This window comes from Microplitis mediator, chromosome 7, assembly GCF_029852145.1.
Source record: "Microplitis mediator isolate UGA2020A chromosome 7, iyMicMedi2.1, whole genome shotgun sequence".
Taxonomy (NCBI): domain Eukaryota; kingdom Metazoa; phylum Arthropoda; class Insecta; order Hymenoptera; family Braconidae; genus Microplitis; species Microplitis mediator.
In genome coordinates, this window is record NC_079975.1 from 5,731,144 (window position 1) to 5,754,531 (window position 23,388).

Genomic DNA, 23,388 nt, shown 5'->3' on the forward strand with positions numbered 1-23,388 from the left:
TAGCAATTTTTATTATGCTGCCGACCAAACTTGAAACAGGAAGTAAAGCATCCAAAAAATTACTATGCTCTTGTAAAAAATTATTATGCCGCAGCACAATTATAATAATGTATGAAAGTAATTAGTATAAAAACTTATCGATTAGTTTCTCGCGCGTAGTAAGTATTGTGATACAGCATAATAATTTTTCGTATGAGTGTAATAATTTTTCGTATGAGTAGAATAATTTTTTTTAAGAGCATAATAATTTTTTGAATGCTTCAATTCCTGTTTCAAGTTTGGTCGACAGCATAATAAAAATTGCTAGGTTTCGAGCCAACATTTTTCTCCGTGTGGGATTCATAAACAAAATTAAGATAAATTCTAAAACTCTGATTGTGAATTTAGAAAAAAATGTTTTTAAATACTATAAGATCTGTTGACTTCAATAGATTTAGCCTGAATTTTTTTAATTTCTGGAAAATAAAAAATTAACGGATTTTTAAAATATTTATCAATACGAAGGCCTTTGGCTATAAAAATTTTTTATATACAAATCCCGAGTCAAAAGACAATTTCGGATTCAAGTCTCAAAGTTCTCAATGAGGTCTTTGAGGATCAATTTAGAATTTTAAGATTGACAACAGTATAGAAAGTTGTCCTAGTTTAGTCCTCAAAGTAGTAGTTACGACCAATTTACCCACTTTGAGGGCTAAACTGGAATAACATAATCTGGATAGAGCCTCAAAATATACAGGAATAATTTTATCCACATTTGAACCTCAAAAGTCTCATTCGACGTACCTCTACCCTCCTTTTTCTATCTAAAATTTTTCAAACTCCGAAATATAACTTTACATTCGTTGAGGATTTTGAGTACTAAAGTAGTTACTTTCTGGGCGGCAAATAAAACATCCAAAGAATTGAGGCTTTTGAGGACTAAAATAGAATTTGTTCCACGACTCGGGATAGGATAAATAGAAAGGAAATGAGCACTGGAAAAATACTTGATAAATTTTTCTTGATCTGAATTACATTTTCCCACTTTTTCATAAATTTTCACTTTTTGAAAATCTCTGTAATTTTTTTAAACAGAAAATAAGACACAATTTTCAATACAAAAAAATTTCTAGTGATCAATCCAGAAAATGCAGACATTTTGAAATTTTAGAAAAAAAGATTTTTTTTTTTTTCAATTAAAGATTTCTCATTATAAGTTTTCGAAACCGCAATATTTAAAATAAAATTTGCTACTGACGTCTTGAAAAAATAAACTACGATAACTATTCTAATACTTTAGTAATCCGGATTTATTTTATTACACTTATAGTTACTAATTATTTTCCAATGAATAATTATAATTAATATACAAGTACGAAAAAAGCTCATAATACATTAAATACTTTCCATCAAAAATTTTTTTTTTTTATTAAATAATTTTCATCCAATGACTAGTATCCATATTTAATTAATCTAACCAATAAATATAATAATTATCATTATTATTAATAATACTTCAAATGTTCGAAAATATAATTGATAAAACGTTTTACTGCAAGCACTTTAGCACCGTAAGTTCATCAGTTTCTCATATTTATTTTCATTGATAAAAAAAAAGCAAATATGAAAACTTTAAAATGCTCAGCAGATAAATGAATCTTGATAATTATCAACTCTGATCGTATGTCAATAGAGATCCGAAAAGGAAACCTGGGATGAAACACCCGAGTGAAGATGATGGAGTGCATGGATGTCTTCCATAGAAGTTGATGGCTGGCTATTGCTGTCAGCGCCTAGGAACGCGACAGCACTTGGTCCAATATTCGGTGAGTTCCCAGTCGATGACGGAACCGGTGTCCCAGGGCATCCACTTCCAGTTCCATTGCCTCCGACGCTATTGATCCCACCGTTACCCTCTTGTCTCATCATATTTCGACGCCACTTGGCCCTAGCGTTTTGGAACCAAACCTAGGCAATGATTTCTCCATAAATCTTAAACAATTGTCGTAGATGTTAATTGATGATAGTTAATCGTACCTGAAGAACGCGTTTAGATAATCCCGTCTTTTGGGCCAATTGCTTAAGATCTTTTGCGTCCGGGTTCTGATTTATAGCAAAGTAACTCTTCATTGTACGTAATTGATGGTGCTTAAAGCTCGTTCTCATACGTTTAGTACGTTGACTCTGATGAATTGGTCCCGGAGAACCGACTGATGTATCATACGCGGCCAGCGATTCCATTGACGATGACAATTCATTGGGATGCATAAGTTCTGAAAAACAATTTATTTTATATTCAATAATAATTGATCCTTATAAACTACCGGTTCTCTTATTTATTTATTAACCTGACGATAAAAATCATTTTATGGATTACAATTACAATTACAATTACAATTACACAATTTGATGGATAAAAAAAAATGAATGCAGAAGGACCGGACGGACGGCCGGCCGGCAAAAATCATCAAGCCTTTTACCGATGTTGTGGATCGATCTCTGGATCTCTTCGAGTGCATATCGCATTTGTACGCAGGAAACGACTAAGCACGTGCTCTGGATGAACCATAATACAAAACATGATCGATCCAAGTTTGTTTTATTTGTTAGCAAGAAGTAACTAAAAAGACCAAGAGACAATATGACGGGCAAAAAAGAATAAGTACACTGCGGCAGCTGGTTGCTTGGTTGTATGAAAAAAAATAAAAAAATAATATTAAATACGTACAACAGACAACAAAATGTCCAGTGCATTGACGAAGCAACCGGATCGATTCGTTCAAACATTATAACGGAATAATGTTTTGTTGAACTGTAGACTGGTTTTCAGACGCCATTACCTATTTCAGTAACTTTTAAATCTTATTGATTATAAATCTTTTGTCAATTGCCAATCTCAAATTAGCTTCTCATCCGTACAACCAGAATTCAAAAACTGAAGAACAAAATAACGTTATCCAGAAAGTGTGTTTTCGCAAATATTAATTTAAAGTTTTGAAGAATTGGGCCTCAGGTTACAACCCAACGGTTCTTTGGTCTTTCGTCAAAAGGTGTATGACTTCCGGTTTGAGAATTCAGAATAAAGTTAACAAAAAAACCCTTGGACGAACGTCTTGTGTGTCGCATACCAAGTTATTCCGTCAGAATGTCTGTTTGATTAAAAAACGTTTAAAGATAAAAAGGTGCGCAAGTGGCTAATTAAGCTTCAGCTATTTTAGCGATCGCGACATCAATTCGATCGAGGATCTGGGGGATCGATTGCGCTGCCCGAGGATGGGGCACACGCATATCACATAAAACGTTAACTTGAGACACGTTGATGATGGGGAACGGATACCTTAAGAATGAGGTCACAATTTGTCACGTAAAATAAAATTGGGTATCGTTGGTTGGTTGGTTGGTTGGTTACTTTGTTGCTGGTTAGTTGGTTGGTCGGTAAGGATAAGGGACCAGAATAAGAAGTAGATAATGGTAAAAAAAATGCTGAAGAAGTATAAGCTGAAGAAGAAGAAGAAGAAGAAGAAGTAAGCAAGCAAGCAAGTAAGGGAATGTAGGTATCAATGTTCGCCGGCCATTCTGCTGTTAGTGGCTGGGTATTGGTCCGCGTCGGCATTCTTTTCCGGGAGGGAGCGGCCAATCGATGCATCTCACCGTCGATACCCATCTGTCACTGTCCCCGCGGGCCTTAAACATACGTTTCTCTTATTATTATTATTATTGTTATTTTTTATCCTCTTATTCTTTTATTCCCTTAAGCTTATTCAATATATAACAATCGCGGATCTCATAATTCGATCCTCAACCCCTTGGCTATTACTTTTTTCAGTCGTTCAAAATAACACATCATGATATTAAATAAATACGTACAAGTTGCAGTCAACAAACAAATGCTTTATCGTTTTCTGTTTCTGCCGGTTAAAAAAATAAAAAACACAAGTGCTATATAAATACAATGACCAACGATGATAAAATGTTATGGTTTTAAATGGATGTTAGATTAAGGAGGATGCGAAGATTGAAGAGGATTCTCAAGAGGTATGGGTCGTATTATATATATGAGTTGTAGGTGAAGAAAGATACGAATGTGCAATAAGACTAGGCGAAGAACAATTTTATAGCTCGTGGTAATAAATTCCTGGTGCTGCTCTCAGACTTGATATGAGAGGATGAGGATGAGGAGAGACTCCTACAGTCTTTAGTACTATACAGTGATAGTTTTAGCTGTAGTGGTAGTGCCAGTGGTCTTTCTTTAATTGTCGGACCGATTATAAAATAACTGGGAATGACGTGATCGGGGTTTCCATCAGCTATTTCTAAAGCCCGGTCTTGTGTGTAGTCGTTGGATTGCTAGTTGTTACTGGTTCAGTTTAACATCTTACGTTTTGTTAACTGCTTTTTTGTTTAATTTATTTTTCTTGGAAATCATTCGTCGTTTTTTAATGTCTTACTACTATTTTATGGCTTCGCGGGATCTCTGCTGGATCATCAAATTATTATTTTTGTGAAAGATTATTATCGGTAATTGTCATTGCTGATATAGAATTGCAAAAAAATCAAAATAAACAAAAGCAGCAGGGGTTGTAATTGAGAATCAGTTGAACTAATGAATTATTTGTATCAAGCTCGAATCGAATAATTCAAAGAATTTTATTTATTTGTAAGTTATACTGGTAAAAAGAAATATTTGTCCCAAATAAATCAATTAATTTGTGGCTTTTTTTTATAAATATTTTTTGACAAATAAATATACTGAGTACAACTAAATATGACAGTTAATTCAAATAATTTTATAATTTGACTGACGTATATCATTTATTTGTGGTAAAGATATTAAATTTGTGACAAATAAAGGAAATTTTAGCGATACTTGACATATATTTGAAGTACATGTCCCAACGAATATTTATTTGCAGCAATTTGTCCCCTTTCTGGGTAAATCTCGTAACTGCAAAGTTATAATTTGTTCAGAAATCGGTAATAGTATATTACATACCTAGGCCAGTAAAATAAGAAAAGTCTCAGAGCACATGTAATTGTTGGCCGAGGCGAAGCCGAGGTTGACAAACATGTGGTCTGAGGCTTTCTTTTTTACTGGCCAAGGTGCGTATACTATTTTTCTGCTCGACGAAGCCGGAAAATTGCAACTTCGTTCAGGGCAGCGGCCCGAAAGTTGCCACTTTCCGGCCGGAGGGCAGAAAAAACATTTATTCTGTTACACGCGCATCAATGGAAATATTAAAATTCAAAAGTCTCTCGAACATTCTGTGATAATTATCAAAATTTGAAGCTTTTTTTACGCAATAGCAGCACTAAATAATGTTTTTCAGTCATAAGTTTAATTATGAAAAAAAAGTAGTTACGAGGCTTACCCAGAAAGGGGACGAATTGGATCATTTCTTTACCACAAACAATTCACTTATTTCATGCAATTAAAATGCTCAAATATATTATATCTTTCTTACGATTAAATATTTAGTAGGTCGTATCCAAATATTCGATATTTTTGGCTCAAATAAATCTTTTTTTCGGTGTATTGTAAAAAATGTTAGAAATTTAGTTATTATTTACATGTAAGTTAAAAATTAACCGGTAAACGGTAAGCCTACAAATTTTAACGCTACAGGTAAACCCGGTTTGACAGACCGCTATTAGAAGTACACTCGATTTTTTTACTTTTGAGAAGGGAAATTTATCTGTTACACGAATAAAACTATATCTTCATGAAAAAGATATGATTTAATGATATTATAAACTTAATTTATTTTTAAACGACACACTAATTAATATTTTAACACAACCATATTGGAAAGAAATTTTAAACGACACACTAATTAATATTTTAACACAACCATATTGGAAAGAAATTCATTGATTTCAAATTTGATTAGCGGTCTGTCAGACCGGGGTTACTGTTTAAAGGTTAAATATTTGAAATTCGACGAATTATGAATAATTTGAATTTCGCGAATTATTTGAAAATTCGAATTATTCGCGCGTCTCTAGTTATAATTAATGATAAAGGGTTCGGTTAGTTTAGTTGCTGGTTAAGAGAGTAGAGAAAGAGAAAAAAAAAAGATTGTAGGGTGAAAGTGTAATTGGCCGACTGTTGATGCTTGAGTACGAATGAGTATTTGAGAATTTACATTACACTCAACAAACTTTTCGACCGTTTTATTTGTCTAGTAATGCAGTTGTGTTTTATTAATGAAATGCAAATACATTGTTTTAGTAGTAGTACTAGCATATAGTAGAGGTCAGTGAGTATATTATGTAGGCATATATTCTCAATGAGTTTTCTAGAGTATGACCTGGAACGCTTTGTAAACTTTTTATCAATTGTTATTATTCTCTTAAGGTTTCTATTCGTTTCTTTGTGTGCACGGATTTGAGTGTGTAATGTGTAATGTGTGCTTGTAATTGTAATATAATATTTACTATTATATATGTAGTATGAAAAGGTATATTACCTGCAGCCAGTCGCATGGATACTGGCATTTCGGATCTAGATACTTCAGAGAGTTTTCGTTTTCGTGGGCGACCTTTTTGAACTGAGGTTACAGGACTTTGCTCGTTCGCGCTGTAATACCCAGTGAGGGATGACACATCTGGAGAGCCGAGGTCTTCAACGCTGCCGGCAGTATTTCCATAATCCGCGGCACAACAAATTAATTCGTAGTGCGGCCTAAAAATTTTTTTAAGATTCTTTAGTCAGTTTTCGAAGTCAAATTCTTTTATTTGTAACTTCAAAGTCGCCTAGTGTAATTTTACTGAATAAAATTTCATACTAGGTCTAAATTTTCACATACTAACATCTTTCATACCCCCGCATGGAAATACATATATACGGAAAATATATGCAAACATATATTTTTATATATGTCACATATATAAAAATATATGTTATTTATATGAAAGGTATATTCCGACATATTTTTTTTTGCGCTTAAATATATTTAAGTTATATAAAAAAATATATACTTTGATAAATCTAAAATATATACTTACGCATTTGCATAAGTATGTTTAGACATTTATATAAATATATAAAGGACATATATGCATACATATAAGTACATATATATGCCCACATAGATGCATACATACATGTCGACATATATACAGACATATATGTGCACATATGTCTGCACATATCTCCACATATATGTGTGCATATATTTCTCGATATATGACGGCATAAATGTCTACGTATATGTTTACTTATATGGCCATATATATATATATCTCCATTTATATAACATTTATTTATAATATATGTATTATATATTTTTAATTTTATGTAAGCATTTATGTTTTCAACTATGCATACATTTATCTGAAAATTTAGTTGACATATTTTTTTTTGCGCACATACATCTTATATATGCGACATATATGTTGCATGTAATTTTCACATATATATTTTTCCATGCGGGCCTGAAGGAAGTAATTAGTGAATATTCACTACTTGCTAATGGGTTTGCTAGCTCACTTTCAGAGAGTAGAAGACTTTTATTTAGACTTTAGTTAAAAGTTTATTAAGAACATTTAGAAAAATAATTACAAGAAATTAAACATATCGAATAAAATTAAATTTTTGTGACAGACATTTAGAATGTACGACATTTAGCGTCTATAGCCGGCAGCTAAAAATATTAGATAAAATACGGCTGGTAAAAAACATACCTAATTGTTCTAATAGTGACGTCATCAACGGATCAAAAAATATTGTTTGGTTGCATGTGCGATAGCAAACGACCAAAAAATATCGAAGTAACTCATCGAGCCATCTTGTGACAAAATTTATCATCGTATTAATTAATACACTTACCGATTTCTCTCTCATTTTTAACAAATACTCAAAACAATTTTACCAAATAAATAAATGCGGATTGATAACCTGCCATTTATAGGCACTAAATGTAGTAAATTTCAAATATCTGTCACAAAAACTAATGTATTTATCTAGTACAATCGAGTCTAAGACGCTCGCCTTCGGTTCGGGCACCAATCTTCACACCTCGCGTCTTAAATACGATCGCACTCGATAGATAAACTACTATTTTGATCTGTAATTTCTATTATCATTAAACCGCAACGTGATAGAAATTTTCTGATAGCTCGTAAGTGCGTATTTATCATGCAAAGTCTTTGAAAAAAAACTATTATTTTCCGAAAGCAACAAAATTATATTTTTTGCACGATATTCATTGCATGTAAAGCAAAAAACATTCAACGCTTGATAAAAATAATGACTTAACAATATTTAAAATATTATTATTTACAAGTCATTTATAAATTAATGCCAACAAGACTATGAAACCATAATTAAAATCTAAAAAAAATAACCTGCAATAAACAAGACCATCACGTTGTCCAAAGTGATCTCCTTTATTAAGCGGTACCCCGCAGGATGCGCAGACAAAGCAAGCCACATGGTATACCAATTCTCTGGCTCTCATCACGAGTTCAGTTGCGGAAATTCCAGCTCGACATCGTGAACATCTTGAGACCGCGAACAATCTACAACAGTCAACAATACATAACACATAACAACATTCATCAAAACAATGGTCATCATCGCAGCAAAAGGTCTCGAGTTGTCATCAAAACTTGAAACAATATTCTTCCTCTACATTGCGCTCTCAATAACAAACAATCCAACAAACTATCCCACGTTTTTTTATTCATCCTCGTTTTTACTCCGCTGAAAATATTCTCTCTTTATTTTCATATTTTAATACCTATACCTATACCACAATCATACAATCTTGTGTCAACTATCGTAACATATAACACTATTATAATAACCACAAATAAGATCTGACATTTTACCTCCCCTTTACCTCTCATCGCTGTTACCATAAACAAGCCCTCCCGCATTTCAATAGACCACCACCTACTACTACTTTACCACAATCAACAACCAAAGTACCCCAGAAATGGTAGACAATGCAGCTCTCAATGCTTATTCCTTCGCAATATTTTAATACGACAATAACAGCATAAAAAATAATAAAATTTACTAAGCCAGCAACTGTACCACCACTTTTGCGGCCTTAATAATTCTTGGTATCGAAAACAAACCATCGTATAACTTTGCCCAACTCCATTCGATTCACCATCACCATTTTCTGATATATATATACGACTATACAAACAAAGGTATCATTTTTTTATTCATCTTCTCATTTTATTTTATTATTTTTTTTGTTTTCTGGCTCCATTGCTCTGTAGTATATTATTTTATATTTCTTTCTTTCTATTCATTGAAACAAAGTACATAGGGACCAACTCAGTACCGAGTACGTATATGTATATATGTTGCAGTATATACTGGATACTGGAGAGTAGTCAGTAGAATCTCTTGTATCGCATTGTTGCATATTGCATGGAGTGATGTTGTTTTATGCCTTAACGAACCAGAAACTACGTAGTCTTATTTTTCCACGCATGTATTTTTACAATTATTTTTATCAATATTTTATAGAAAAATTTAAAAAAAAACTTTTTTTTTTATTCATCCCCGAGTCGAAATATTAGACGTAAATTGAACTTTCTTAACGTTTTAAACGTAAAATGAACATTTTTAACGTTTTGAAAGTAAATTGAACGATTGTTCTGTATTTTGGTTCATAAAAAATTGGTAATTTCATGAGTTATGATTTTAGTTTAATGATAACATTAATTAATTTATTTCAATATTTGTAATCACAATTTTCATAACCTTGATATCATAATATATGAATAGGTATAAATATATAGTGTTAAAGATAGAAGTATGAAACTGAAAAAAATTTTTTTTCAAAATACGAATTTTTTATTTAAGAGCCAGAGAGGCGGACGACAAAATTTCACGGAATTGACGTGATTATAATCCAGGAGTACAAAATCGATGAAAAAAATTTTTTGGTATGCTTATGTTTTCTTATTGTAAGTCTAAATAGGTTTTAGTTAACTTTTTGATTTATGATACTCCAATCTACGTTTTGAATAAGTTGAAAGCTGTCAAATTGAGTTTTTAATGTCCAAAACGTTCAATTTACGTTTAAAACGTTCAATTTACGTCTAATATTTCGACTCGGGTCACGACACAATTGTACTATGACGTGCATAGGTCATAGATAAGGCGGCGGGGAAAGTTTGATTAATTTAAAATAAAGATAAAATTTTCCAGTAAATTATTGCGTTGACGTTGATGCAAAACAATGGAACAATCGAAAATCAAATGGATCATTCTTATAAATTTTTATATAATTTTTTTTTAGTGAATTTGTTTTGTTTGAATTGAGTGGCTTTCACTTTTTAAGAAAAATAGTAACCGGTAGAAAGATAAGACTTTTCCTGTGCATCTGAGATTAAGTATTTGTTTTAGTATTATAAAAGAATGTACGATTGTATACGATGTATGTAATAATAAATCAACGGATAACGAGACTGGCTGTTTTATACTGCAACAGCTTGTGCTTCTGCTTCTCTGAGTCCTGAGATTTCCACGTCAACTCCGGAGCAAGTTACGTCAATCAAATTATTTTTATTTTCTTTAACGTCCTTACATCATTTATTTGCGTTGTTTCGGTATTTACATTTAATATTACGTCATTTTTTTTTTTTTTTTTTTTTCATTCATTTTGTTGGAAGAAGTTCGGATAAATTTAAATTTATGGGGATCGGATGGGGATGGAAGCAGGTTTTTTTTGTTTTGGGGAATAGTGTTTAGTGAGAAGGAGATTAGCGGAGATAGTAGACGAATCTTAGAAAGGGAAGATGGCCATTAGTGGACATTTTGTGTGGTCCAAAGAAGGTATATGTATATATGGTGTATAAGTGACGATACTATGCAAATTTAACACTACCGCAATAAATACCGAGATGGCGGATGTGTGTTGGGGTATAGAAAATAACCCAGGAATCAGAAGCAAGGATTTTGCATTAATTCTTGGATACCCAAAGGATGCAATAATTTGCTGTATATTTTTTTTATTTTTTTTTGAGAAATATTTCATAGGAAATCTTAAGGTTTTATTTAAAAGGGCATAATTGTCTGCAAAAAGTAGTGATTATGTATAGAAAAATATAATCTTATTATATTAGACGGAAAAAATCGCGCAAGCCCGTGAAAAAATTACTGTTCATGATGAATTTAGATGTAAATTTCATCTGGAAACTCAGATCGTGACACAAATATGACTTTCATCATGAATTTGTATCAAGAACTTTAATCACGTCAAAATTATGACTCAGTAATATTCCAATTCAAGTGAACCGAAGTTTATTCACCGAATGAATTCTACAATTGAAACTGATTTACGTAATTCAAGTACTTGATAGAAGAAGTAATTTCTGAATCGATAAATTTGAGAAAAAATTTAATTCAGTAAAAATTCAGTCAAGTTGCAGTCGAAGTCATCCCAAGTTGAATTAAAAGACGTAATAAATTAATTTTATAATTAATACTGATTTACTAGACGAAGAGTTGGAGTAAATTCATAATAAGTCATATTTGTGTCACGGTCTGAGCTTCGTCATGAAATTCAGATCTAAATTCATTATGAACGAAATTTTTTTTTCCACGAGAGTTTACAACGACAGTGATACAAATTTTGAATCTATTTTTTACGATTGTGCGTCGCTCCAGTGTATAAACAACTAAAATTAGGTTATACACTGGAATTTTTATCGCTAAATTTCAAAATTCATTACACTGTAAACAATTGGGAGTAAATTTGGAGTGATTACGGATTTTATTTAAATCCGAACTCATTCTGTCACTTAAATTTCGGGAGTAAAAAAAATCACTCTGCATACTGAGTAAATAAGGAGTTTGTTTTTTTCAGCGGAGTGATTTCGGAGTCAACTGGATTTTATTTAAATCCACATTCACTCCGATTCGGAGTTTTAATATTAAATTAAACTTCTCTTCGGAGTGAATTTAATTCTGAGGGAATTGAATAAATAAACAGTCATCCGCTCCGAATATACTCCACATTCACTCCGCTAATTTTTTACAGCGTGGATATAAAATTTGTATTTGATGAAATTATTCTAGTATCACTTTTTTCGTGTATGATTAACATTAAAATGTTTCTTACAGTGATAAACATCGAAATTAAAATCAGTTAATTTATCAAATTTTTTGAAAAATTCCCTAACACACTCAAAACTTTGTGGAGTGAACGCAGATTAAATCTGAAGTGAATTCGGAGTGAACGCGAATTAGAAGATTTTTTAATTTATTTAATCCCTTTGGAGTGAAATTCACTCCCAATAGAAGTTTATTTTAAAATAAAAACTTTGAATCGGAGTAAATGCGGATTTTGATGAATTCTAGATCACTCCTTAGTTACTCTGCTGAAAAAACAACCTCCCTATTCACTCCGTATGCGCCGAAGTGATTTATGTTAAGACTCCAAAACTCCGAGTGACGGAGTGATTTCAGATTTTTAAAAAAATCTATAAACACTCAGAAATCACTCCCGATTTTTTACTCCCATACGAAAAAATATATATCCCGGCAAAATAGTATATATCCGGCTTATATCTTTAGTATTGCCGTATGTATGCTATTTTGCCAGCATATATTCCTCCACGGAAAAAAATTTACTGTTGCAGCTGCAGGAAAATCCTGTTGCTGCAACAGGATTTTTTCCTGCAGCTGCAACATGACTGCCTCCTGTTGCAGCAACAGTAATTTTTTTTTCCGTGGGGATATATATTTTTTCGTATGGGCTGTGTATACGGAATAAATTATATTTCAAATATTTCTGAAAATAATTTCCTCTCGTAATTACAAAATAAAAATTACTAATAATAAAAAAGTATCATGAAGATAAAAAACTAACCTGTAATAATCTTCTTTGCAGTAAATATTTCCATCCCTCGAGAAGCAAGTCAATTCAGCAGCCAAAGGTACCCTGCAATGACAGCATCTCAAGCATCCGCAGTGCCAAGCGCGATCGGCGGCCCTCAGATACCATCTTTCAGCGATATCTCTCCCGCAGCCACCGCAAGCGAGTCCAGCACCTCCGCCTCCAGCGCCCACGACCTCCGAGCGAAGTCTATCCACCTCATTAGTATTTTCTCGTCTGCTCGGGGTCGTGCAGTCCCCGACCGGGGGTGTACTACTTCCACAGCCCACTTCCTTCAGCATCACGATCCTCACTCACTTAAATCCTACATTCTAATAAACATATCAACACACAATATCATTAGTGCTCATCATCGCTCATCGTTCGTCACGTCATTCATCCCACAGATCTTAATCAAATTTATCTTGTAAGGAATATCTCAACAAATATCTTCTATTAATTACTACCTCCACTCATCTCACTTACAAATAAATGATATTGATATTTATTATTACTATTATCGTTTTTATTATTACCGTCATCACAACGATTAAAATAATTTAATACAAAGCAATTAAGAAATTAAGGATAAACATGATAATAAGATACCAATTAACGTTCAATGTGTAATTTAATCGCATCGGATGATATCGAAACGCTCGAAAGGATTTCTCTTAAAAGAAAAAGAGTGAGAAAGAGAGGGAGAGACTGAGAGAATGAGTATACAGGAGTAAGAGTAACTTCCTCATGCACAAACAGTTGTAAGTTGTATATACAAGAATAAGAGATGAGAATATACATTAAATGTATATAGTAGTAGTATAAATATATACAGTGATACGATACGAGTAGTGCGGAACAAAATGGGGATAAGATATCCTTACAGGAGATTGAAATCATCGACCGTATCGTCGCGCCTGGTAGAAACAAAGTCATTCGCGTTAACGTCCACGTTAATGGCAACAAATATATATCTATATATAAATATATATACATGCATGTATGTATGTATGTATATGTATAGAATAGCATATATATGGATGCGAGTAAGTGAATAAGAGAGAAAAGGATGAGAAGGGTGAGAGGTAGTAAGGGAGGAAGGGAGGGAGAGAGATAGAATAAAGGAAGAGAAGACTTCCGAGGTAATACGTAAGAGAAAGAGATTGGTGTCTTGTTGGTTGGTCTCTGGTTCATTCAGGACACGCTCAGAGGCGCGTGCTCAAGCCTATACTACTCTCTTGACTGGTGCTGTGCCGGGTACGCACGGGAATCCATGAATGAAAACAATTCGTGACCGGCGTCCCGTTAATGAATGGATTCCGGAGTAGTAGCTCAGTTTCGAATCGACGAGGTAGCTAATTGGTAGAAGCTAAGCCAAGGCAAACGTCTCTGCGATAACTCAACGTCCTTTACTACTCTTAAATCTTTTCTCTTTGCTCTCTGATACTCTTTACTTCCTTGTTCTTTTTCAACACACATCACCACACTTTCGGGTCTTTTTCTATTTAGATTAATTAATACCTCATTAAGGGTCATTTGTTACTTGGGTATTTAGATTTTGCTTTTTTCATTTACACTTTGTCGTTTTTTTTCATTTTATTTCCTTCAAGTCATTTTATTACATATAAAAAAGTTACGTATCATGAATTATTTATTCATTTCTTAATTTCTTATGTAATTTTTACTTCAGCTTTATGTTTATCGTTGTACAGAAGATGAGAGATTAAGTTGATTTTTTTTATTATTTTTGTGAAGGACTTTAATAATTTATTTTGAAATTTTTGTATTTTATAACACGAGTATATATTCATATTTCAATGACCTTTATTTAGAATTTTACAAAAAAAAAAAATTATTTTACTCCAATGTAATTTTTGGTAAATAAATTGCGATCAGGCATCATCCTGGTGACTAAAAAAAAATTGTTGTGGTTTTTTCTAATTTATATTTTTTTAATTTCCGAACTCATAAATTTTCTAAAAAATTTCAACTGCGCAATTTTAATTTTTAAAATAAATTTTCTGTCTTCTCAGCTTCGAAAAAAAAAAAAATGAAGCTCCTAAACCCACTACAAAGTGCGCAAAAAAAAATAGAGCCCTCCTGTACTTGACTAAATTTGACTAAAAAAATTTTTTTACTCCACTAAAAATTCTATCACTTAAAATTCTTCAGCTAATTAAATAATTTATAAATTTTTACCCCTACTCAATACTAATTAACTTTTCTACATACAGCAGAAAAAAAAATATCTATTTCTCGTAGTAAATTTACAATTTTTCCTCCAAGTCATGAGTAAAAAAAATTTTTGACTGGATAAAGTTGTAGTCAGAATATTTTCATTTAAAAAATTTTAATGACCAACTTTCTTCAGCTTCCTCAACTGCTACTATTTTATTTATATCCATACCTAAATACCTCTGTATATCTATTAACATAGGTACCCAAGCCCTCAAACCTGACCATTTAAAACTAGTAGCTATTAGTAGCCGTCGAATTCCGCCGGCTTTAAAATATAATTCCCCACAAAAATTTCCGAACTTGAAGTATCAAAAGTAAAAATAAAAATAACCATCATTAAAATTCATCACATTCTTAACCTCCACCCCCACCCTCACCCCTGTATCTCTATCCAAAAAAACTCCAAAATATTAATTGAAATAGTCAATAAATCAAATAAATTATGAATCAAAATTTTAATCCCGGTAATAAATTTCTGATATATAACCGACGATTTATAAATTTGTGAATTTAAAAAAAAAATGTTTTATTGAATAATTTTGATTATATTCAGTAATACAGACAGATACTGAGTCGACGGTCGTCGGTTTGATTATAATGTAAACCTCAACATGAAAGATGACTGTCGACGATTGCACACATATCACACACTCACACAAATATATATATGTATGTAATAATATTATATAAGCGTATAATTTCATCATTTATTCCTCGTTCTTCCACGATCGAGAGATAAGATTTAACGACTAAAAGCGGCGGCTCTTTAAATCTACATCATTGTTCTCTTTTATACGGATGATATATTGCTAATCTAATTTAAATTTTATAAATGATAATTATTATGAATTGTAATAAAATATATAAATCCAATAAATTAAATATTTTTACCTCAATAATGAATTTTTTTTTATTTTTCTTCATAAATATTTTTTAATCCACAAATTTCACATAAAATTAATTTAATAATAAAATTACGTTCTCAGTCTCGGATTCTTGGATCACCATCACGATTTTTAAAAATAAATTTCACAAATTTAAAAATTTAAAACTTCACCAGAAATATTTTTAAAATTTTTTAAACAATTATTGATCACTAATGAAAATTTAAAATATATGTAGTGAAAGTGATAACAGAGTATTAATTTATTGTAATTAAGTAATGACGAGTAATTGTTTAAATATGGTTATTAAAGCCATCAAAAAAATTTTGATAATAGCTAGCGGGAAGTCGCCGCCGGCGGTAAATGTCAGGATGAAAGAGAGAAGAGAAGAAGAGGAGTTGAAGCCTGGCATAAAGCTAGCTAGAGTATAGCTGACAGAGCGTCGGTTCGCGTCGAACGGGGAGGGATTTCTCAAGCCAACGAGAGGGTTGCGATTACGTATGAGGGGACAAGAGCGTCGCGACGCTTGCGCGATTATTTTTCCCTCTCCCTCGCGCTTTAACATTAAAAAATAATTAAAAAAAAAATCTTACAACAAAAATAAAGTCGAGTTAAAAACAAGCAAGTAAATAAACTTGATTTTTTTTCCCACCTTTAGATTATTTCGAATATTTTATTATTGAGAAAATATCGTGGGTTAGAGTGAAGAAAAAAATAAAATAAAATTGAGTAGTTGATAGTTTGAGTTTATTTTTAAAAATAAATTTATGAGCACAATAGAGTCGGTGCACTATAAAAAAATTCAAGGACTCTTAAAAACACTTGACTCTGTGGGATTTTTATGAGTGAGCTTTGGAAAGTTAGTCACCTCGATGGGATTCATCTCTCTAGTTTTTTTGTTCCTTGGTTTCAATGCTTAGACTTTTTTGTAGTGTTATATATGTATATGTATATGAGTATAAATATAAAGATATATATATAGATATGTAAAAATATTTTTGCGGAGACGAGAGTAGTCCGCGTCATCGATCGTCAGTACTCACTCGTGTTTTATGTGAACCGTATTCGCTCAAGACACTCTCCTTCAAACCGGGACAAAAGAGACTAAAAAAAACGTATGTGAGTTAAAAAGAATGAGGGAAAGAGAGTAAAAAAATGTTAAGAGTAGAGTGGAAAGGTGCAAGTTGTAACCTCTCGACCCGGCAAAACTTGCCTGGATACTTAGAGTTGAAGCTGAGAAGCTAGGCGCGGTTTGCTGAGTCGCTCGATAGGAGTCACGATCCGCCGACCAATCAACCGGGTGCGAGACCATAAAGCCGCGACGGCATTGGCCGCTGAGAATTGAGAGAGACCGTTTAACGGTAGAGTGAGATAATAGTATATTGTTGAACTTGGATGGATATCTGTGCTGGCAATAGGAGACATCTTGCGGATGAGATCAAGATCTTCAGATTTGAGGATGGGGTTTTTTGAATCCCGGTCTTTTGGGATTACCTGGAAAATTAGTAGAGAAAGCCACTGGTTTGTTAGTAGATTGTGCTGGTTTTTATCAGACAGCTAACGTTGTTTTTTTTTTCTTCTTTAGAAAGTGTAATTTTTTCAATTAAGGAACACGTGATAATACTAGCGGTTAGAAAATTTTGAAAGCTTTAAGAAAAAAAAAATTTTGATTTTTATGAATATTCAAAGGAAAGAGAGTAGAAAATTTTAATAGAAATGTTAATAATAATTAACCAATTTTATTGCAAAAGACTTAAAGATTAGTAATTAGCAATCGAAACCCACATAATTTTTTTTTTTTATTGATGATTATACGCTTTTACAATGAAAATAATGTGAAGTGGGGCAAAATGGGCACCTAAAAAATGGTGATTATTGTCATTTCTTTTTACCAACACTGACCATCGATGATTATTGCATTTGATCTTCTGGCCAGTCATAAAAAAATTTCAAAATATGAGGCAAGATAGACTCTCAACAAAAAATAGTAGAATTGCACTGTAAAAAATTCCCAATAAATTTTACTATGGATGCATAGTAGCACCGGACTATAAGAAAGCTGATTCAAAATTTACAAGTGTCCCATAGTAAACGTATGCGCAGACTACACGATTGTGGCCTATGCGCATACGTTTACTATGGGACACTTGTAAATTTTGTACCAGTTTTCTTATAGTCCAGTTTTACTATGCACCTATGGTAAAATTTGTTGGGAATTTTTCACAGTGTGAAGAAAACAAAAGTTTATTTTGTGCACAATGCAAAAACGAAATTTTTACCTTTTATATGTGACAAACAACAAAAAATTACGAAGCAATGACCAAAATTATTATCACGGAGAAAAATGCAAGTCAAAATTAAATAATAATTAGTCACAATGAAAAATTTGCTATCTCAAATAAAAAATTACAATCCATAAAAAAAATTTCGATGATTTGTAGAAAATTAGTTTTTTATTTAAATTATTACTATCTAGATTGTAATTTTCACTTATCATATTAATTACAATACAGCTTCGTTAAGTTTTCGCTTGGAAAAAATAAATATTTACTTATTCATATGACAATAGTTCAATGTTAGAAAAAGTAGATATTGCTTTTAGAATTATTAAGAGTTAGTACATTAGTCGCAATTTTTGTTTCGTAGTTGATGAAAATTACATCTCCAATGTAATTCTACGTAGGTTACTGTACATTTTAGAATGTCGGTAAGAACAATTGCTACTCTGGGAGATAAAATTACTATTTGAGATTGTAAAAATAACTATCCGGAATACATCTTTTACAAAGCGCGTTAACTAATATTTACTAAGTACAATAGTACAAATTATTGGTACATAATAATTTTTATTTGTCGCTAGTAAATTTTATTTTGAATGTAGTAATTTTTAAAATCAATAGAAATTATTATTCTAAATAATATATTGTAATTTTTACTTTGAGTTTAGTAGAAGTTTTGATTTTGTTTTTAACATTTCAAGATTACTTCTCGGATTGTAATTTTTTTTTCAAATTTTGTAAAAATTACTTAATTTTTTTCTCCGTGTAATTATCTGACAAAATTAGTAACATAATTGAACACAGAATAAAGGATTTCAAGACGCAAGAAATATTTTGCATTATCAATTAAAAACAAAATTTTCCCTAGAACTAGAAAAAATTTTGACGGTTCATCCCTTTATTGGTGAATTTAGTTATTGGAGATGTCCCAATAACGGGACGACGTCCAATTTATGATCAAAATTGAATTCTAATTCGTAATTTACTGTCCACCTCCCTACGAATCATTCTATCAAATTGATATGCACAAGATTTTAAAATAAATACAAAATTTTAAATCTTTAAATTAACGATTCTCCTATCTGCCCTTTAAATTACATATCGTTACAAATTAACAGTGTGAGAAACTAAACTATATATAAATAGTACAACAATAACCTTGAAATGACAAAGAGCGTACATACATTATATAAACATATATATGCAGTTGTATTAAGAGCTAGATTACATTATGCGAAAATATCGCTCGGATAAGTTATCTCGACCGGGGCGAGTGTAAATAAGTGCAAAGATATAACGGTTAATTTCCGCATTAAGCGTGTTTATCGCTAGCGTCTATCCGGAGTAACCAACTCATACATTGCCAGTGGGCCTTTTTCTCTACTGAATTAATTAATAATTATTTATATTCATATTATATATAAAAATACACTACAAACAACTATTTTTATATGCATACATAGTAACCATACAATACAATGTATGTCCTATACTTTTTTTTTAATTACCATAACGTCTACGGTAAAAAAAATTAAAGGATAATAAATAATACTCGCGTTAAAATATTTTTTTGAATAAAAATAAAAATTAAAAAAATTTTTTTTTACGTTGAACAATAGCATGCATACATGCATATTAATTATTTCATATAAATGTATGAGTATTATTATTATAAAGTAAACGAGTCGAGTATAATGGTTGAGATTCAGAGTAAGTACGCATGTGTCGTTGTCAGTAATAGTGGATATAGTGGGCATAGGTATGGGTATGGGTATGGACATGAGCGAGTAAATGTGATGTTGTATGGGAGAGTATGGAGAGAAACATAAATAAAAGGGATCTATAAGAGAAGAGAATAAAAGATAAATACGAGAGAGAAGGGTAAGAATTGTACGTTAATAAAAAGAGAAGGGTAAAAGAGAAAATACGGAGACGCCTCACGGTGTCGGCGAACGAGGTTGACGTGGATAAATGGTACGTTTCACCGCAACAGACGCGTCGTAGTCCCAACAATCTTCCGGGCCTGCGACCAGAAAACCAGACAACCGCTAAAGACGATCGTTTGAGTTTACTATACTATATATATATATATATATATATATATATATAGATTGTTATATGTACATGAAAATTTATATATTCGAGGATATATTGAATATATGTAAAATATATTCAATATATTGTACATTTATCCACGATAAATTCGAACATGTGGTTAATATAAATAAAATATATAGAAATAAATTGCACGATAAAAATATATAAGGAATACGTAGATTGATTAGTTTGTTTTGATCAAGTTAATTTATATATTTATAAGTCATTGGTAAATTTATTTCTTCATATGATTTCAATTTAAAAGTAAACTGCACAGAAAAAACAGATATCTTGAGTCAAGAAAATATTTTTGAAGACAAACGTTTTCGGGAACCAAGTCAAGATTTTCTTAAGCCAAGAAAATTCGTCTTGGTTGGAGAAGATTTCTACTTTATCTGAGAAAATTTAGGTCTCCAAAAAATTTTTCTTGAATCAAGAATATTTACCTTCAGTCGAGAACTTTTTTTTTGTGTGTGGGAAAGTATAGATTTTTTTAAAAGTCAAAATTTTATGAGAACTCATAAGTTAGGGCTTAAATTCGTATATATTTTAGTTTCATGAATATTGATTATGATTTTAAAAAATCAGATAACGATTGACTCTGGAGCAGCATCCATATTTTCCGTTATTTCCGAGCTCCAAAATATGAGGACTTACATATTTTTGAGCTCTTTGCTATCCGGAAATTCAGAATCTACTTGACGGTAGGATATATTATTTATTGATATTAGCAATTATATATTTATTTATATATCTTGCAGCTCTTCTACTGAAATTTTCTCTAGCTGATATCGTTAACCATTAAATAAAAAAATGTGTAGATGATGCCTACAAAGTTATGTATCCAAGAAATTGTTTTTTATTAATTAACAAGTGAAAAATGAAGTATATTTAAAAAATGAAGTTAGAAATTGCTCCAATGAATTCTTAAAAGTTGAATAATATTTTTTTATATTAAAAATCTCATTTTCTGAATTGCTTTAAACGGTGAGTCGCGGAAATATAGGGGAGGGTGGGGCAGAGCGGCCCCCATGGGGCAGAGCGGCCCCCCTGAAATTTTGACCAAAAAAAAAATTTTTTTTTTTTCGACTAATTACTATAAATCCGATATGTTTGCGCATTTTTACCCCTACGCATGACATTTGGGGCAAAATGGACAAGCCCAAAATTTTGAAAAAGTGATTTTTTCATATTTTTATCGTCAAATTAAAAAAAAATTGTTATAATTCCACATTTCTAGCCCCTCGCATAACACCTGGGGCAAAATGGACCAGCCGAAACTTCCGAAAAAATTATTTTTTCATATTTTTCGGCCGTTTCTCTATGTAAGAGGCAAATTTGGTCACTAAAAATTTATAAAAATTAAATTTTCTTTTTTAGTTGATAAATTTTTGAAATAAAGTAAAATTATAGAATTGATTTTTTTTTTTATTAAATAACAATTAGTAATTAAGGTAATCGAGAGTGAACGATTTTTTACGCTTAAAAAAATTTTTTTCGAGTAATATAAAACCATAAATAGTTGTCAAGAGAAAGAAATACATTTTTAATGATGAAAACAATTTAAAAAAAAAAAAAACGAAAAAAAAAATTTTTTTTATCACTTTTTGAAGGGGGGCCGCTCTGCCCCACAAAAAAAAAAAAATTTTTTTCAGAATTTTGGCAAAATGTCCATAAATTTGTTCGAAATAGGACAAAAGTAAAGTGATCTTATGGTTGAAAGCCACAAAAAATAATAATTGGCTTAGGGGGGCCGCTCTGCCCCACCCTCCCCTACAACTAAAAGATTGTATCTACGATACGAAACGCGTATCACCGGTTAATATCTACTAGCATCGTATTTAACTTGTATGCTAGTTACTTATATACACATATATACATATGTATATAAACACAACTTGTATGACCGCTTAGTCAACTCGTAAATTATAAAATTAAATTATCAGATTATCGATGTGATCAATATACTGCTGAGTTTTTGTCTACAATCTAATTAGATCGAATTAATGACAATTTTTTTTTTATTTTACTATAAATTCACACTCAAATATATATACCTGAGGAATAAACAGTTTGTTTTTTATTATTTCAGATCACAATAGAATGTTCCGAAAAACTATCATGTCGTAAAATTTTATGATACTGAAGTTAGCCGACGTCTAATAATTTTTGGATTTTCCTTTAGGCGGTAAATTTAAAAAAAAAAAAAATTTGAAAAAATTGCACCTGTAGTTTTTAAAATTTTCTACATGTGCACATTTTTAATTTTTTTTTTTCTTCAAATTTAATTGTTCAAAAAAAAATCTAAAAATTTTTAATTGTCTGCTAACTTCAGGATCGTAAAATTTTTGACTATTTTCATGATACTGAAGTTGGCTGGCGTTTATAATTTTTGGATTTTTTTCAAAACAATAAATTATAAAAAAAAAAAATTTTTTAAAATTGCAACTATAGTTTGTTAGATTTTCTACCTGTGTATATTTTTAGTTTTGTTTTTCTTCAAATTGAATCGTTAAAAAAAATCCTAAAATTTTTAATTGTCGGTTAACTTTAGAATTATCTATTTTTAATTCCTGATCATACTTTCATTGTACGAATATTAATTGAATTTTTATACAATCGATTATCAATATTCTGAGTGACAGTATTCTTTTTCTGGAGCACAATTAAATTTTTATTGTCAGTCTTAATTTTTTGAAATGTTTTATTGTGATCTTAGTAATGCATTTTAATCTAGAATTCGTAAAAATCACAAAATTAATGAAAAAAATTCTTCATCAGAACTAAGTATTTTTTATCAGTTTGTATTTTTTTTAACGTCTACAGATTTACTTGAAAAATTGAAATATTTTTTTTTTAATTGTATCTAAAGTTATTTTAAAAACCGTATTTATATCTTTTAACTCTGGCATTTCATTGTTCGTATTATTTTGCGGAGGTTTTGGGTCTGATAAAAAATAAAAATAAAAAATAAACTACAGAAGAAGTTTAAAACAGAAAGAAAAAAAGCCTAAAAGAAACAAGGAGGAGTAAGAGGCCAAGTTGGGTCAGCCACGGTTGAGTCTG

At 31.2% G+C, this 23,388-nt stretch overlaps 1 protein-coding gene across 2 annotated transcripts; it reads right to left on the reverse strand.

Annotated features, from left to right (window-relative positions):
- Positions 1 to 1,294: 1,294 nt before the first annotated feature.
- Positions 1,295 to 13,126, reverse strand: LOC130671533 (LIM/homeobox protein Lhx2-like). Of its 2 annotated transcripts, none has more exons than XM_057475479.1 (5): positions 12,819 to 13,126; positions 8,326 to 8,499; positions 6,447 to 6,661; positions 2,017 to 2,252; positions 1,295 to 1,947 (listed from the first exon to the last, which is right to left on the reverse strand). In XM_057475479.1, the coding sequence occupies exons 1-5, from the start codon at positions 13,124 to 13,126 to the stop codon at positions 1,666 to 1,668; spliced, it is 1,215 nt and encodes a 404-aa protein (XP_057331462.1). In that variant the 3' UTR covers positions 1,295 to 1,665. The 2 variants fall into 2 exon arrangements, with proteins under 2 accessions (XP_057331462.1, XP_057331463.1); XM_057475480.1 differs by having other exon boundaries at positions 1,753 to 1,927.
- Positions 13,127 to 23,388: the final 10,262 nt, after the last annotated feature.